At 39.9% G+C, this 18,369-nt stretch overlaps 1 protein-coding gene across 1 annotated transcript in view; it reads left to right on the top strand.

The window, feature by feature from the left end:
* LOC149289188 (von Willebrand factor A domain-containing protein 3B-like) overlaps positions 1-18,369 on the top strand; it is a 71,118-nt gene that overhangs the window by 37,118 nt on the left and 15,631 nt on the right. Inside the window, exons 22-26 of the mRNA XM_089490858.1 lie at positions 2,313-2,433; positions 3,507-3,631; positions 4,332-4,460; positions 6,926-7,023; positions 10,018-10,175. Of these exons, the coding sequence (XP_089346984.1) occupies positions 2,313-2,433; positions 3,507-3,631; positions 4,332-4,460; positions 6,926-7,023; positions 10,018-10,175 (631 nt within the window). The remainder of the gene's footprint in view (positions 1-2,312; positions 2,434-3,506; positions 3,632-4,331; positions 4,461-6,925; positions 7,024-10,017; positions 10,176-18,369) is intronic.

The raw sequence follows: 18,369 nt of genomic DNA, 5'->3' as shown, positions 1-18,369 counted from the left end.
AAGAAAAAAAATGTGTCCATTAAAATACCATGAAATGGATCAGTAATATAGCCTAGACATTGTTGTAAATGACTATTGTAGCTGGAAACGGGTGATTTTTAATGGAATATCTTCATGGGTGTATAGAGGTCTATTATCACTCCCATCACTGCTGTGTTCCAATGGCACCTTGTGTTGGCTAATCCAAGTGTAAGTTTAAAGGCTAATTGATCATTAGAAAACCCTTTTCGCACCCGGATTTTGAACGGTAGTGTATAAACTTGTTTAAGTAGTTGATTTCTTTCTGGAAGTTTCTACTGCCCACGTACGGTAGGGTATCAGTATAGAGGAGGGTCAGCGACGTGTAAAAAAATAGATTTGGCCTGGAAAAAAGGCCAATATGCCATCCTTCTACTGAACGGTAAATAAACCCCAGCAGATCAGCTCCCTCCCTGAGAAATGTGAGAGCAGGTGCACAATCTAGGAGCACAGCAGCACTCTACTCTATATAATTAATTGCAAATACAGACGGTCACTGAACTCAATTAAAATTCGCTGAATATTTAGATGATGACAACATGATACAACAAGCAATGTTTCAGCTCACAATTAGCCTTTATCAAGCTTGATTTGTACCATCAATGTGTTCTTTAACTAACAAATATCGCATGACATTTAACTGATTTTGAAAACTTAGCTCGTTTGCCTAATAATTCCAATAATTTTCCATTATAAGCTATTTTAATGTGTATAAGCTGTATAATGCTACAGTGTAATATTACAAATATCTACCATGTGAAAGCTTGGCTAAATTCGGACATTTATTAGTGCTATTAAAAAATATGACATAAAGCTTACGTAAAATATAAAATGTCATTCAAAAAAATATTTCCCAATTTACAACTTGCTCTGTTTTATTTCAAGGGCATTGCTAAGCAGAAACTTCTTGATGATAAATGACACCTACTTAGCTTTTCTAAATAGGTCTTTTTTCAGAAACACCTGCAACTTTGTATTGATAAATGACACAGTAACACACCTTGAAAGGAATTTCAGATATTCTTTTGCAGATTAAATTATGATGTATAAGGTCACCTAACACGAGGGTCTACTAAAGAAGGGAAGAAAAATATCAGTCCCATCCAAATAGGGTTGCATTGTCAGGAAATTTCTGGGACAATTTTGCAGATGGCACCTACTCCCATGTCACCTAATACACTATTACAAGCTGGGGTAGATCAAGGTTTACTGCTTTTCCCTTTGACAAAAATTTGGTATTTTTTCTTTTGTTAACCACTAGACCAGCGATGGCTAACCTACTGCACACGTGTCACAACGGGCACTCCAATGCCTCTGTTGTGGCACGCGGCAAGGTTGCCGGCCGACTGGTTAATTTTTAAAAAAGGCACAAAACTGAGGGAGAGCGCCCATTGATGCAGAGTGCTGGGATATGATGTCATACCACGGTGCTCAGGACTGAAGCCGTGCGCACCGGGGTTGGGATAATAGGGAGAGATAGATAATGATAAAGAGAAGAGATAGTAAGGAAATGGAGAGAAAAAGAGAAATATATAGGGGAGAGATTAGAGGAGAGAAAGGGGAGAGATAGTGACAGAAACATGGGTTTCATCTAAGAAGACGCCAAACACCTTGCACCCGTCCTGCTTAATCTAAATATATTTAAATACATTTAGATTAAATAGGGTGGGTGCAAGGTGTTTGGTGTAGAAGTAAAATTCCTATAGTGTACCGAACAGTGTATTTACTAAAGGTTTGCTAATTCATTTTAACAAAATGAAAAATCTAAACTCACTACATTTGAAGGGCCAACTTGGACCTTCTCATTAGAGAAACACGTGCTGCATGTACCCTTCACAATGAATAGTTCAGAAAGTGGGATGGGATTTTACACCCCACAGCAGGGGGCTACCCAAGGTTTGATGCATGTTTGTTACAACGTTAATCAAAGGGCCATCCAACCGGCACATTGAACCGCAGCCCATCATTGGGCCCAGTTTCCCAATAGATCTATTGTCTTAGTCAGCCCAGGGTTGAATACACTGCAGCACAGGAGAGGCGTATTTGCTAAAGGGGAACTGAACAGATCATTTTGATATTGCTATATGTTATGAAGGGAGTCTTATGCAAGAAGACCTGAGTTGACCCTACATAATGCATAAGAATTTTCTTTTAATCTGTATGTTGCGCAAATATATTTCTATAAAATATATATTAATATCTCATTTAGGCTGAACCACCTCTCACCATTGCTGGCTAGAAAACATCTATTTAAATTAAAATGCTGTGTGTGACATACTTTGTCTAATTTATAGATCGCTACAAAAGACATCAAGAATGAAAATCCGAAAATGAAGCAAAGTAAGAAAGTTTTAGACACAATGAGGAGTCAAAGGGTCATTGCAAGGTCAGATGTTGATGGATTTTACTACCAAGGTAACACAGTTAATGTAAAGTGCTAAGGGGGGCTGTCAACCAATTAACTGCAACTACTGTGTTTGATCATATAGTAAGAAAAAGAGGTGTAATACAGCTGGGTGGTGTGCAGTGATGAGATTTCTGAGAGATAGTTGGTGACATTGGTCAACAGTGAGGTTATCCCAATATAGGTGGTTAGTGACGGTCGCGCACAGCGACGTGTTCCCACTATGTAAGAGAAATGAACAGTGACAGTGGTGTGCAGTGAGATGTTCCCTCTATGTAAGAGAGATGGTTGGTTACAGTGGTGCGCAGCGAGATGATCCCAATACATTATACAGATGGTTAGAGATGCTGGTAAGCAGTGACGTGTTCCCACTGTATAAGGGAGATGGTTGGTTACAGTGGCGGTCAGTGTCATGTTCCCGCTCTATCAGACAGATGGTTGGTTATAGTGTCCCTCAGTGACATGTTCCCACTGTATAAGACAGATAGTTGGTTACAGTGGTGTGCAGTAACACATTCCCACTATATAAGAGAGACGGGTGGTGGCAGTAGTGTGCAGTGACATTTTCCCACTATATAAGTGAGATGGTTTGTTACAGTGGTATGCAGTGATGTATTCCCACTATATTACAGAGACGGGTGGTGACAGTGGTGTGCAGTGACATTTTCCCACTGTATAAGTGAGATGGTTAGTTACAGTGGTATGCAGTGATGTATTCCCATTATATAAGAAAGATGGGTGGTGACAGTGGTGTGTATGGCTTTGCACCAGCTATATAATGCAGCTTAGCGGTGAAAGTAGTATGCAATGTGTTGGACTCATTAGGTAATCCTGCTTGTTTGGGGAATTGATGTGAAGTGTATATACTATACAGCTGTACATATGCGTGGTGCACAAGGCTGTGTAATCAGTGTAAGTGACGTTTATTTAGCTTGATATCAAAATAGAGAATATTGAATACACACATTAAGCCAAGGCACAATAGTTTTTCGTACTGTTTAATAACTAATTTATTTGTAAAATTAACTTTTAACCCTTGAAAAATGCACTCTTTATTACCTTGTATGTTTGTGTATCTTTACAGGTACTGTTGTAAGGAGTATCAGTTCCAAGCTTGCTCTTGTGGATTTTTGCCAAGGGGAAAATCAGATTGTTCCAATTAAATTTATAATACAGACTGGAGGAGCAGTGTCCTGCCCGCCTCTAAAGGTTACATTATTATGTTGTTATAATACGTGCAGGGCTGGTGCAAACAAACACTATCAAAAAACAAACACACCCTCTCTCCCCTTTCTCACAATTTCTCCCCTATGTCATTATCTATCCCCTTTCTCCTTACCCCATTTTATCTCTCCCCTTTCCCCTTATCTGTCTCATTTCTCTTTACCTCCCCTCTATTCTTTATTTATCTCTTTATTTTCTTACAATCTCGTCCTGTTTTTTTTTTTATCACTCTTCTTTCTCTTTATCTCTTTTTTCTCTTTAGTTCTACTTCTTTTATCCCCTTCTCATGATCTCTCCTTATCATTCTACTTATTTCTCCTTTCACTTTCTCCCCTTTCTTTTTATCGTCCTTTGTTCTCTTTAGCTCTCAACCTTTTCTCTATATTTTTCCTTCTCTTTAACATTTTCCCTGTCTCTCCCCTTTTTGTTTATCCCTCCTACTTTCTTTTTTTCTCTCTTTTCACCATGCATCTCCTCTCTCTTTTCATTTCATTTCTTTTCTTTGACCGCTATTTCTGTTTATCTCTCCTCTTTTTTTTTATCTCATCTCTCCTATTTCACATTATCACTCCCTTTTATCTTTTAACATACTGAAAACTATTAATCTGTGCAAGTTCAGACATTGAAATAAAATAATTTCATAAAAATAATTTCATTTTTTTAATGAAGATTTGTGTTTTCTCAGGTTGGGGATTTTGTGTTTTCAAAAACCGGGACAGGAAGTGGTTGCTATGTGCCTGCTGTCGTCATAGCAACACCAAGGACTGAAGCAGCAGATAAACTGTACTCCGTTCTAAAATACAACAATAGAAAAGTAAGTGCAGTGACTATAGGGCTCCTACTGAATTGCTTAATAACATGCGATACCTTCTATCCAGTTTCACATCATACAGTCTGTTCCAGTTTACTTCTTCTGCATGTGATCAGAGCAGTAGTATACATACACTTCTGACTTTGGGTCATTTTTGCCCTTGTTTTTTAATTATTTTTTTAATAATTGATTAACAAAGTAAATTTATTTTTTATTCATTTTATTAATTAATTGATAATTTGATTAATTTTGGGATAAGTGGGGGGAATTTAGTTGACTAGTAAGTTACATGGAGAACTGTCAAGCTTAAGTTTAGTAAACAGAAAATTTTAGGAATTTAGTTGGGAATTTTATTCTAATTCAGATTTTAATTTATCAGATATATTGTATTAATATATATATTGTAAGATATTAGTGGATAAGCTAGCTAGTAAGTAAGTTGCGTAAATCATTAGGTCTGGTTAATTAGTAATCAATATTTTTGGACAGATTCATTTTAGGACATTATACGTAAATTAGATAATACGTTTAGTTAATAAGAGGGCAATTTTATTAATTACAATTAAATTTCATTTATAAGGCTATTTGGTGTGTGGGTGGGCAGTTATTTAGGGTTAGTCTTCATTTATGTTTTTTAGGGTTAAAAAATACATGTAGTTGGATACTGTAACGAGTTCACCAAGAGAGCTGTAGTAACTCCCAGAGATCACCCAGTATCCTCCTGTTGTCCCCGGAATAACTTCCAGCACCAACCAGCATGCGCACCTTGGAACCCTGCTATGTGTACCCAATAAGTAGACACAACTACCTTGACTTGAGTACAGCAGGAATGAACAGTTTATTGATGTCATTTAATCATATAGCCACAGAACTTCATTAACATAAATTAACATTAATAAACAGGTACATGTAGACAACCCAACCTTTAATCCCCTTTAGCTACTGAATCTCCCCCTGGTAGCAATCCTGTTATGGGATTAGTTTACACAATAGAGTTCATGCCTGTTTGGCAGCCAGGCTGGAGCCATCTCGGAGTACCATAGGGGCCCTGTATTACAGGTCATTCTGTCACAGATACCATATTATTATGATTTTTTTTTTTTTATACAGCGCCAACAATTTTTGCAGCGCTTAATACAATACATATATTTAAGACAAGATGAGAATAGACAGACTAAGACAAACCTATACATTAGGTGGAGAGAGTAATGGTCTGTGGGCTTTTTAGGGAAGTGTGTCATTTTATTTATTGAATTTAGTAAAATTGTTGGGTGTCTGATTAGGAGGATGGGTGGTTATGTAGGTGGTTGCATGGTAAGGGGGATTTTTATATTTTGGTATAGTTAGTTAGGAGGGATTGTTGGATTTAATTGTAAACAAAAACTTGTTACCACGTTAAAGATTATGGTAAAGGTTTATTCCCTTGAGGAGGCCAACATTTGGCTTTCCTGTGTGCTGTGGTTCATATGATGCTCATCCAGCCATTTTGAAGGCTAAATTATCACGGGAACATTAGTCCACAAAAACTGGTGTGTTCACTAGTTGGTGATATTCCTTACAATTGATGAGGAATCAAAAAGTGGCATATGTTTAGCCTTTGGGTTCTAATCACTAAACAGAGAGTTGACAGGAGAGTTGCGGTTTCAACTCATTGACTATACTCCATCCCTAATAAGCTTCTGATGCAGGAAGAACTTGGCTGGTACAATATATAGTTTAAATCAGTGAGATTTCTTCATTCTCTTTGTCCAATGAATTATGCATTTAGCTCAGCCTTTCTTGCTGGAGAAAGGTCTCCCTTTAGTGAATAAACACTGTGTCCATGTCTTAGACAAGTCTGCATTGGCATAAGTGTATTTTATTTTGCTTTGCTGTAAAAAAGTACAGTGGAGGGCTTTTGACATTTTTTGCTTACCATAAGATGACAGAAGTGTTGGTCTGTGTTACAAAGTAATGGAATGTGCTTGTTAAAGAATAAGTAAATCTTTAACTTAACTTTACCTTTTATAAAATATCATCTCAGGAGAACTTCAGATATATATGTAAACGTTTTGGAGTTTAGATGTGTCTGTTTTTATCCTTTTTATTTTATAGCAGAAGGAAGGAAGGTTGTTTAGTTAATTGATTAAGTGTGCATTTTAGTCTACCCGACTGGCTGTAAACGTTAATAAGTCAATTACAGTTAAGCTATGATCTTGAATGTGACCGATATCTTTGTTCTGTGTCCCTGTGGGCTGCCTTCTATAAAATGTAGGATTTCTTGTTGCAACGAAAAGCGGAGCAGTCAAGTCTCATCATTTTTACATACCTATTTAATTGTTTATTAAGTTGTTAATGTCCCTTTACAATTACATATTAAAGAAACCATTAAAGATGTTTTATGATGATGTATACTTGTTATTAATTAGTATTTTTTTTAATTACATTAACCTTGATTAATACAAATCCTCTTTTTTTGTGTCAATCAGGAGCACCGTTTAAGAAGCGAGCTCATCAAAATCAGCCCCTCACTATTTGCTTATTCCTGTCGCTACATTAGGAAAGCACAGATGGTGGATTTTAGTATGTGAGTATGTCTGCACGACACACAATTTTATGACTTTCAATTTCTTTATTTTCCATGATTTGTAGCACATCAGAAATGATATACATATCAACTTGACAAAAGTGGCCCAGGCACACAGTGTTATCAGAAATTGCAGAATAATATGTAAGGGAACGGCTAAGCTAATGCTTTTCTTTATGTACTTTATCAGTACACATACTGTGCAAGCATGTGATGTACTTAAGTTTGACCAAAGCAATACTGTACGTAAAGCAGTCAATTACGTTACATGTATGTATAGAGAGGCAGCAGATTCCAGGGTACTATAACAATAGGGGGTGAGGTTCATTGCTTTACAAAACAAAAGGAAAAAAGTGCAAATGTTTTATTTTATAAATGCAGCTGTTCTGGACTGGAGCCGCATCAGGGGTCATTGTTCAAGTTAGTGGCCACAGGCTGGAAATTTTGCAAAATAAATATGAAAAAAATAACTATAATAGCACAATTGTCAGACTACATTACATTACACTATATTTGCAGAGACTGTAACTGCAATCACATTTGTGAAAACATGCACTCGTCACTTAGAGGGTAAATGGCCCAGATTTGTCTTTTCCTTCCAGTAAGAAAAAATACAAAACAAAACTAAACCAGAGGACGAATAGACTTTCACTAAAGGAGGAATACACTTTCAAGACATCTCAGTGATTTAATATGCTTTATACAGGGCTATCTAAGCTATTCTTGAAGCTGAAGCTCGCTAGGGTTGGCCCTTCATAATGTAAAGTGAAGCCAGTGAGATAAAACTCCAACTCTCCTACTCTATTGCCCATTACCTGTAGTGAATAAATCCATTGAGTGGCAGTGTCATCACACTGGGGCCTTCATTCGTGTGATTCATATCACTGCTGGGTTTTCTTTAATACATTTCATGCTGGGCACATTGGTAACACTAACACTAGGGACTGGCGACTTCCACTGTATTGAAAGATGCAAGGGTCTCTAGTCGAGAACATGCATGGATGGAAATTCACCCAACTTATACGCTACCGTTCAAAAGTTTGGTGTGATTTAGAAATGCTCTTTGTTTTTGAAAGAAAAGAAAATTGTGTCCATTAAAATAACATGAAATGGACCAGAAATACAGTGCAGACGATGTTAATGTTGTAAATGACTGGAAACGGCTGATTTCTTATAAAATATGTTCTTAGAGGCCCTTTATCACTCCCATCACTCCTGTGTTTCAATGACACGTTGTGTTCTGTAATCCAAGTTTAAGTTAAAAAGCCTACTTGATTAGAAAATGATGCAATTATGTTCCAGAGCTAAAAATGTCCTTTTTCCCCATAAAAACAGTTAAGCGACCTCAAACTTCTGTGTACACATATCTAATAACAGGACCAGGTGTTCATTGCTATTCTTTGCATGTGAATACACAGTCACATTGGTCACATTGCTGCAAATGGCTCAAAAAACACTGTCCATAATAGGCGAGTGGGATTGTCATTTTTCAAATGTTAAGTTATTGGTGGATATTTTACCCTAGACTTGAGCAATTAAAAATGCTATGTATGTCAGCATACATAGATTTATGTGTATATTTACTTGTATTGCAAAACTCATTATGCATCCTAAAACTTATTTGAAAGACAGGTAGAGCTATAGCTCAGACAATGCTTGGTACATTAAGACCACAAATTGGCTGTTGCATTGGCTATGCCTTCTTCGAATCTATGGGGAAATTGAAAGCTTAAAATTGCACATTAAAGGAAAAAAACTACAGATTTTCAAAACCAACACACAGTGCTGTAAAAAAGTATTTGCTCCTTTCATGATTCCTTCTCTTATTTGTCACATTTAAAAGTTTCAGATCATCCAAATAATTCTATATAAGACAACGTGAGTTACCGCACAATGCAGCTTTCAAATAACCATTTCATTTATTGAAGTTAAAGAGTTAATCGAAACTACATGCATGAAATGATCATTTAAAAACTGGATTTGGATATACATTTCCAAATCTTCTGGCCGATAGTTATTTATGTCTAAAGGCTTTGACATGGATAACTTAATCACTAGTGTTTTTTTCTGTCAACATGCTTATGTGGCACATTAACGTTATATCGGTTATTACATTCAGCAACCTCAACATCATTAATGAGAATGTGTCTGCTTTCTTAAGGAAACAGACTGATTAACGCTTTATAATTATCCTTAAGACATGCTGATGTGCCAATAATTTCTATTAATGGAAAGGCAGGTGATTGTAGCTCTGGGGGGGCTTACTTTTGTACCTATCCCAACAAACATTTGGTTTTGCTATGTATTAAAATTAATTTTGTACTTCTAATATTTATGGTACAAGGGGGTAGGTGAGACACTAGTGTGAACGTGAATATATTATTATTCGCATGCTAGCAATGGCCTTGCTGTGACATTGACATACTTTCGCCATTGGTCTTGGAAGCTATTTCAAGTTAAAAAATTGTGTTTGCCGTTGGATAAGGTATATTAAACTCTGTGATATTACAGTAATAGTTACTCCGGTCATTTTGTGATATTAACATAGTTGCAGCTTTAGTAGTAAACGCATTCATATATATATATAGGGTAGTTTGGTAAAATATGTGGTCATTTAGTAGAATCATAAAAAAGGAATTAACCGTTAACTATTGGAAATGCCGTCACACTATGTGTCTTATGTCAAAGGACCTATCTAATCCTTACATGGCTCTATTGCACTCCATGGAGCTGAATAAATGGCATTACATTGCTTATAAACCCACTGAGACTTCATTTAAAGCCCTCGTTGGACACCATCAATGAGGCTGTGTGGTGGCAGGTGCAATTTGTATACTTGTTAGGTGTGTGCTTTTGTGTACCGAAATAAGGCTGCACCTCTCAAAGTCACTTTGATTTTGCTAAATATGTTTACTAACTGATAATCAGTTCCTGAAAACTGCAGTTTAGGATATCAGGCCTTACATTTTCTTTTTTTCTGATGATGAATTTTAGACCAAATGTCCAAATCGTTAAACCTCTCATGAAGCTGTCGCCTCCTGGGGAGGAAATGCGCAAGAGATCAAAGAAAGGAAGAAGACACAACCTATCTGAAGAGAAATCCCCTGTAGACAAACCCATTGCGTGCCTTGAAACTGATAGCAAAGAGGAAGGTAATGTACATGTTCTAATATATTTCATGGAAAATGAGGACTACATACATATACATTATTACATACTGATACATCTGTTTGTATAATAATATATCCTAGTTAGGTTAGGGAATGATATTCCCATGCTTAACCCCTTCGTGACAAAGGCTGATTTTACTTTTTGTACCCTTCGTGACAATGGCCGTTTTAACATTTCTGCGCTAGTCGTGTTTAGTTGTAATTTTCTTCTTTCCCGTTTACTGAACCCACACACGTTAGATATTGTTTTTTTCAGGACAAGAAGGGCTTTCTTTAGATGACATTGTTTTGATTGTATCATATTATTTACTATTAAAAAAAGTATAAAATATGGTGAAAAATTTAGAAAAAAAATGACTTTCTAACTTTTAGTTGAAAAATCTTTTACTCATCTACAAAAGGTAATGAAAAAACCTGCTAAATAGATTCTACTATTTGTCCTGAGTTTAGAAATACCCAATGTTTTTATGTTTTTTTGCTTTTTTCTACACATTATGGGGCAAAAAGTACAGGTAGCGTTTTGCTATTTCAAAGCCATTTTTTCCAAATCTGGTAATTCTTCCCCATGTGCCATTTCGGGTATCTTTGAAGCCGGCCATCAAGTCATATATTTTTGTCATCAAGTCATATATTTTTGAAAACTAGACAGCCCAGGGTATTCCAAGTGCTAGTATTTTAACCCTTTCCAAGCACTAATTCTACCATCAGCCTTTGTCAAACTTTATGGTAGTCATTTTTTTGCATTTGTTTTTTCACACACTTTACTTTAGGTATGAATAAACAGGTTCTGGTATATGTCACTATCACAAAACACCCCAATATGTGTTCAGCAACATCTCCTGAGTACAGCGATACTTCACATGAATGATTTTGCCTGGGTGTTTGGGGGAAAAAGGGCCACATTTGGGGCATGCGCATTTTCAATGTTGAACTTTGGCATTTGGGGATCCACTGCCCATGCCCTATTTGGCACATCTTTGAGCCGGGCCATTTCAGTATGCCCAATAAAGCCATATATTTTTGAAAACTAGACACCCCAGGGTATTTCAAATGCTAGTATTTTAACTCTTTCCATGCACCATATCTACCACCAGTCTTTGTCAAACTTTGTGGTAGTCATTTTTTTGCATTTGTTTTGTCACACACATTTTACTTCAGGTATGAATTAAAAAGTTCTCGTATATGTCATTATCACAAAACACCCCAATATGTGTTCAGCAACATCTCCTGAGCTCAGTGATACCCCACATGAATGATTTTGCCTGGCTGTTTGGGGGCAAAAGGGCCACATTTGGAGCGTGCACATTTTTCAATGTGGAACTTTGGCATTTGGGGATCCACTGCCCATGCCCTATTTGGTACATCTTTGAGCCGGGCCATTTCAGTGTGCCCAATAAAGCCATATATTTTTGAAAACTAGACACCCCAGGGTATTTTAAATGCTGGTATTTTAACTCTTTGCATGCACACACGTAAAGTGTGTTTTTTCAAAAGTTTGCAGTAGTATTTTTGTGTGTGTATTTTTCCCACACACACCTACTTTATGTATGAATTTACAGCTCCTGGTATATGCCGCTGTCACACGACACCCCAATATGTGTTCATATGCATGTGTTTGTCATTTTTGGGGGGAACTAAAAGGCCACATTTGGTACGTGTGCATTTTTCTAATTGGAAATTAGATGTGTGGCCATCCTTCCCCCCGTGTTATTTGGGACATTGTTGAATCCGGCCAATTCAATTTACCCCATCAAATCATACATTTTTTAAAAGTAGACACCCCATGGGCATTTAATATGCCAGTATTTTAACTCTTTCCATGCGAGAATTGTTTTAAGCTAATGTGCTAATTTTTTTTTTGCCTTTTTTAAAACATTAAGATTTTTTTTCAACTTGAAGGTTCCCCTGATAGTGACAGAGGGAAATTATTTTTACATTTTACTGGTTTTTTACTATTTTTTTTCTAATGATTATTGATTTTATTTTATTTTTAATTTATTTTTTTCTAATCACACTGTGATTAGAAAGCTGAGCTCCATTGACTTGCATGGTTGAATGCAGTACCTATATTCAACCTGCAAGTGGAGCCAGAGTTCTCTAGAGGGTCAGGAGACCGTCTAGCGAACTTTTTCGTCTTTATTATTTTTTTTCCCGGGTCGCCGCCATCTTGCTGATGGCGAAGATCACCGGCAGCTGCGACTGTGACCGGTCTCCGGAGCGGTCACAGTCCATCAAGAGGTAAGTGTTTGGTGTCGCTGGATGCCTCCTGATCGAGGCATTCCAGCGACACCATTTAAGTTTAGGAGGTGATCGTTGATCGCCTCCTAAACGCTTTTAAAACGGGCGTCCACCGCCATACATTGTATGGCGGATGTTGATGCCCCGGGGAGGGGCCAGACATGGCCCCTGATTCCGATGGTGGCGTTGCTGAATGCCTCGAGGTCGACATGTTTTTCCGTGACGTGCCCGGACCGGCAATTGTCATCAAGGGGTTAAACAGTGTTTTTTCTCTGACCAATAACCAGCACCCAGATGTGTTTGAACCATGCAAATCCGATTGCCCACAGTACAGTGATACGAGGAGAGGCCTGACCATGGCTAGCATTAAACATATAATCTATTTAGTTTATTTACAAGCTTTGTGAACCTCTGCTTGTACGTTTTATTTTCATACATTTGCATGGGAGTACTTTTTTTTACCCCAGGCATGTAGTTATTATTGAGTTTAAACCGTTTATTTTCTTATTTTACACACACTGCTTTGTATGGTGTGTCTTAACTAGACTTGGTCACCAGGGGGCTTTTCGTGTTCGTCTTCGTACTCGTCTTCGGAGAAAAAAAAACCTTCGTATTCCGCGAATATTCGCCCGTTCCTGTCTTCTTTTCGGGCGAATATTTGTGGCTATTCTTCGTGCTCGTTTCATCTTCGTTTCCTCCCGGCTGCGTAGCAGTGGTTAATACGGGGTTAAGAACACATCGGAGCAGCAGCAGCAGCAGATGCGTTCGCGCCGTTAAGGTACGTGTTTGCGACTCTATTGGTCGCCGGAAGGGGGCTGGTCTGGCATCAACAAATGAATTGCAGAACTGCAGAATGCACCTCATTCGTTGATGGCAGGTGAGCCCCCTGCCGAAACGACCAATAGAGTTGCACACACGTACCGAGGTGTACTGTACACAAAATGACCTAGAGACAAATGCTCCAAGGAACTTGGCCTCCTTTGTTTTTATCATACACAATCACACATCCATAGATGTTTAATAAAAGAATAGGGATTGTTTTACATTTTTAAATTGATTTTGGACCACTTGTAATACATGCCTAACATTTGCTACCTATTTATAATGGCATACTTTGCAACAACCCAACTTTTACTGGACAGGACTGGAAAAAAGCAGGACTGTCCACAAAAATGTTGGGTGTGTTGGCAGGTATGCAAATGGGAAAATGTTGGACAAGAACCAAAAAATAGCTTGAATTTTATTTTAAAGTTATATTTATTATTATTTACTTTATTATATTTATTTAATGTTGTAGTGCTACCCTACCCAGCTATACCTATGTGCACTAGCATACCTAGCTTAGCTAAATTTGATGGGACAGGAAAAAAGCGGGACTGTCCCTGAAAAAGTTGGGTCTGTTGGCAGCTATGTGGATGGAAAAATGTTATAGGGTGAAGTGTGAGTTATAGCGTTAATGCTAGTGAGTGTAGAAGTGAAGGCCAGGGCAAATAACAGGAGGAAAGGTCCTTGTGTTAATTCACTGTGTTATATGTGTTATTGTGTGTGTTATGTTTGGTAGGTTGTGTATCAGATGGAAAAAAATGAAATGGAAATGGAAAAGGCGAATGAGTGGGCATTTGGCGACCCACTCACCTGTTTCACCCCAGGGCAAAGCATCCAAACAACTGTCAGTCCTAGACGTTTGGCAGCGGACTTACAGAACTCAGACACAAGGCCCTAGCGTAAGCTGGCTACACCGGCAGAGGTAGCAGGCGATGCCACACCGCAAACAGACGCAGCCAGGGGGGAGAAACTACCCTTACCATTAGGGACATTTGAGGCATGACACTAGCCAGGAAGGGAACTGGCAGAGAAGAGACGCTGGCACCACCACCAGCAACATTGGGAAAGGCAAATGAGTGGGCAATTGGCGACCCGCTCACCTATTTCACCCCAGAGCAAAGCATCTAAACACTGTCAGTCCTAGACGTTTGGCAGCGGACTTCCAGAGCTCAGACACTAGGCCCTAGCGTAAATTGGCTACACCGGCGGAGGTAGCAGATGTTGCCACACCGCAAACACGTGCAACCAGGGGGAGAAACTACCTTGAACATTTTGGACATTTGAGGCATGACACTAGCCAGGAAGCGAAATGGCAGAGAAGAGACGCTGGCACCACCTCCAGCAGCAGCAACATTGGGAAAGGCAAATGAGTGGGCAATTGGCGACCCGCTCACCTATTTCACCCCAGAGCAAAGCATCTAAACACTGTCAGTCCTAGACGTTTGGCAGCGGACTTCCAGAGCTCAGACACTAGGCCCTAGCGTAAATTGGCTACACCGGCGGAGGTAGCAGATGTTGCCACACCGCAAACACGTGCAACCAGGGGGAGAAACTACCTTGAACATTTTGGACATTTGAGGCATGACACTAGCCAGGAAGCGAAATGGCAGAGAAGAGACGCTGGCACCACCTCCAGCAGCATTGGGAAAGTTGAATGAGTGGGCAATTAGCGACCCACTCACCTGTTCCACCCCAGAGCAAAGCATCCAAAGACTGTCAGTCCTAGACGTTTGGCAGCGGACTTCCAGAGCTCAGACACTAGGCCCTAGCATAAATTGGCTACACCGGCGGAGGTAGCAGGCGTTGCCACACCGCAAACAGACGCAGCCAGGGGGAGAAACTACCTTGAAGATTTTGGACATTTGAGGCATGACTCTAGCCAGGAAGTGAACTGGCAGAGAAGAGACGCTGGCACCACAACCACCAGCAGCAGCAGCATTGGGAAAGTTGAATGAGTGGGCAATTGACGACCCACTCACCTGTTTCACCCCAGGGCAAAGCATCAAAGTCTGTCAGTCCATGGCGTTTGGGAGCGGACTTCCAGAACTCAGACACTAGGCCCTAACGTAAATTGGCTACACCGGCGGAGGTAGCAGACGTTGCCACACCACAAACACGTGCAACCAGGGGGAGAAACTACCTTAAACATTAGAGAAAAAAAATGTAACTTTCCAAGCTAAGAGCTAGGTAACCCAACTTGGGCAGATTGAATTTAAGAAAGGCAATCTGCTCCATCAGATGAGATGCCACGCGTGAGCGCTGTGGACTCAGTATGTTTCCAGTCATAGAAAACACGTGCTTACTTTGAACAGTGGTTGGCGGACATGATAGAAGCTGCTGCGCAACCCATGAGAGTGCAGGCCACACACTCTTCTTTTCATCCCAGTAGCTAAGAGGATCAACATTAGGTGAAGAAGGAACTTCACAGAGGTAAAGTTTGGCCATTTCAACAGCACTACTTTCCTTTCTGCTGCTAGCTCTGTCAGATGGTCCAACTATACTCCCAAGTGCCTCTTCCCAAAACACAGCTGCTCCACTCAGCTGTGTTGTTGTGATGCTTGTGGCACTGCTGCTGATGTTGCTGCTAGGAGTAGCAGACCACATAATCTCTTCCTCCTCCTGGACCTCTCCCTCCTCGGACAGCATTCCCATTTTACGCTGCCAGTCACGCACCTTGTTGACCAATTGCTCCCGGTAGCTACTGAGAACATTGAATTTCAAAGCTAGCTTTCCCTTAATTCTTGGATCGCAAAGGCACGCTAGCATCATTTCGGGACTCTCTTCCATGCGTTTGCGAAGGTGTACTTTTAGCAGATCCTTCAGCTTCCTGACTATGGCTGCTACGTCAGGATGTAGAGTGCCACCTTGAACAGCCTCACGGTTTTCAAGGAACACATCCATCTTGCTGCCTAGATGGGAGAACACTGGGATTACCTGGGCCAGACTGGCAGTGTTTGAGTTTAAATTTTCTGTGGCATCCCTGAATGGTTTAAGGACTGCCACTAGCTGGGCGATCACTGTCCAATCCTCCCTATTCAATGGAGATGTAATTCCAATATTGTGCTCTGAGGCAAGATTATGGATTGCCCTCTGCTGCTCCAAAATCCTCTCCAGCATGTCTAACGTGGAGTTCCACCGCGTACTGACATCCTGACGTAGGCAGTGTATGGGAAGACCTGACCTCTCTTGCTCTTCCCTCAAAAGTTGGCTAGCCTTAACACTATGGTGAAAGTGCCCAGCGATCTTTCTGCAGCGGGACAGAACTACTGCTCTGCCACATTAGTTCCTTCTGACATTGCTGCCTTCACTACAAGATGGATGATGTGGGCTGCACAGCGCACACCAACAATATGACCATCTCGCAGCGCTTTCACCATATTGGCACCTCCGTCAGTTACCACAAAACCAACTTCAACATTGGCGCCTGCCTCTGCTTCCACCCAAAGGCTAAACATTTTCCTCATCGCATGCAGAATATTTTGGGAAGTGTGCTTTTCATCCATCACTTCTGCATGGAGAAGGAAAGATCGGTAGCCTGCTGCAGCAGTTTCCTTAGACACACCGGGCTGCCACCAGTGTGCTGTCAAAGAAAGAAAGGCATGCTGCCCACTAGGTGCACTCCACAAATCTGTAGTGAAATGAACAGACTGACCAGCAGCCTTGGAAAGCTCCTCTTTCACTGCTGCAACACAGGACCGATACAATGAGTGGACAATGTTCCTGCTGAAAGTGGAACGTGACGGAACTGTATATTGTGGAGCCACAGCCGTCATCAACTGTTTGAAAGGCTCCCCTTCAATCATAGAGAAGGATGCCCCTCCAACAGCAATGAACTGACCAATAAGGCATGTTACTTTATTGGCCTGTTTTTTGGGCATTGACCTTTTGGATTGGAATGCCACAAATTGTTCCAGGGTGGGCTGGACATGCAGTGCTCCAACCTGCCTTGGTCTCTGGCTGCCAGCACTAGCTGCTGCTGCTGCTATTGGCTCAGAAGCAGCTGTTGGGGTTTTTCCACGGCCACCAGCAATGCTGCCTGCACTAAGTTTTACTTCTGCATCTTTCCCCAATAGCACTGCGTTATGTTGAGTGCTGAGGTGATGCTTCATGCTAGCACTGGTGAAATGGCCAGACACTTTTCCTCTGCTTATTAGCTTCCCACAATGTTTGCACTTTCCATAGCGCCCTTCTTCAACATTTTCAAAGTGCCTTGGAGTGTGCCTTGGGTGCTGCTCCTACTGCTCGGGGTGGATGAACAGAGGCAGAACTAGTGGTGGTGGGACTGGTGGTAACAGTACTGGCCATAGTGGGACTGCTAATTGCTTTAACTTTAGATTTGCTATGTTTTGCTGCTGCTGGTGGTGGTGATGGTGATGATCGTAGCAGAGAAGGTGGAGGCCCAGGGGAAAATTGTGCACTAGTCATTTGGACACTGCTCCCTGAGGAAGCTGATTCCTGACCACTCATCTCCTCTACTTCCTCTGGCTCTGGAGCTTGTCCCTCCTTAGTCCCAAAAGGAGGATCCATTTCAAATTTTGTGTTGTGTGTGTGTAGTGTAGTGTAGTGTTTAAAAAAACATAAAAAAAGAAAAGAAAAAAAAAGGTGGATAAAAAAAATTAGACTTTGAATTTACACAGGCCTAAGAGCCTATCCTACTACTATGCTAAACCTAAAGCTATATTAGTATTCTAGTCTAACTCTAGGCAGACGCTCTCAAGCCCACTAAGCTAGAGTGAGGTTAAGTTATATATAATATTATATTATTAATAGATTAGAATTACTTATATTTTGGATTATAGATAGAATATAGATTATGAATTACTTATATATATTATAGATTATGAATTAGAATTTATATTATATAATATTATAGATAAGATTAAGAAGATTAAAGATTAGAATTATTTTAGTACTACAGCTAGTAGCTTGAAGCTTTGCTTAGTACAGTTGTTGTCGTCACACAGTCAATTTTTCTTGAAAAGAAATTAGAAATAAAATAAAATGTCACAGCAAAACAGTTAGCTTTACTGCTTGCTGAAACACACAGCACTTATGCGGCTGCACTCACTAGCCCAACAAGTTCACTTCACTGATGGACTGAGGTGAGCAAAAC

The sequence above is a fragment of the Sceloporus occidentalis genome, unplaced genomic scaffold (assembly GCF_023333645.1).
Source record: "Sceloporus occidentalis isolate IW3139 unplaced genomic scaffold, rSceOcc1.0.p SCAF_47, whole genome shotgun sequence".
Lineage (NCBI taxonomy): Eukaryota > Metazoa > Chordata > Lepidosauria > Squamata > Phrynosomatidae > Sceloporus > Sceloporus occidentalis.
Note: the sequence above shows the minus strand (reverse complement) of the source record. Positions and strands in the feature narration are given on the sequence as shown.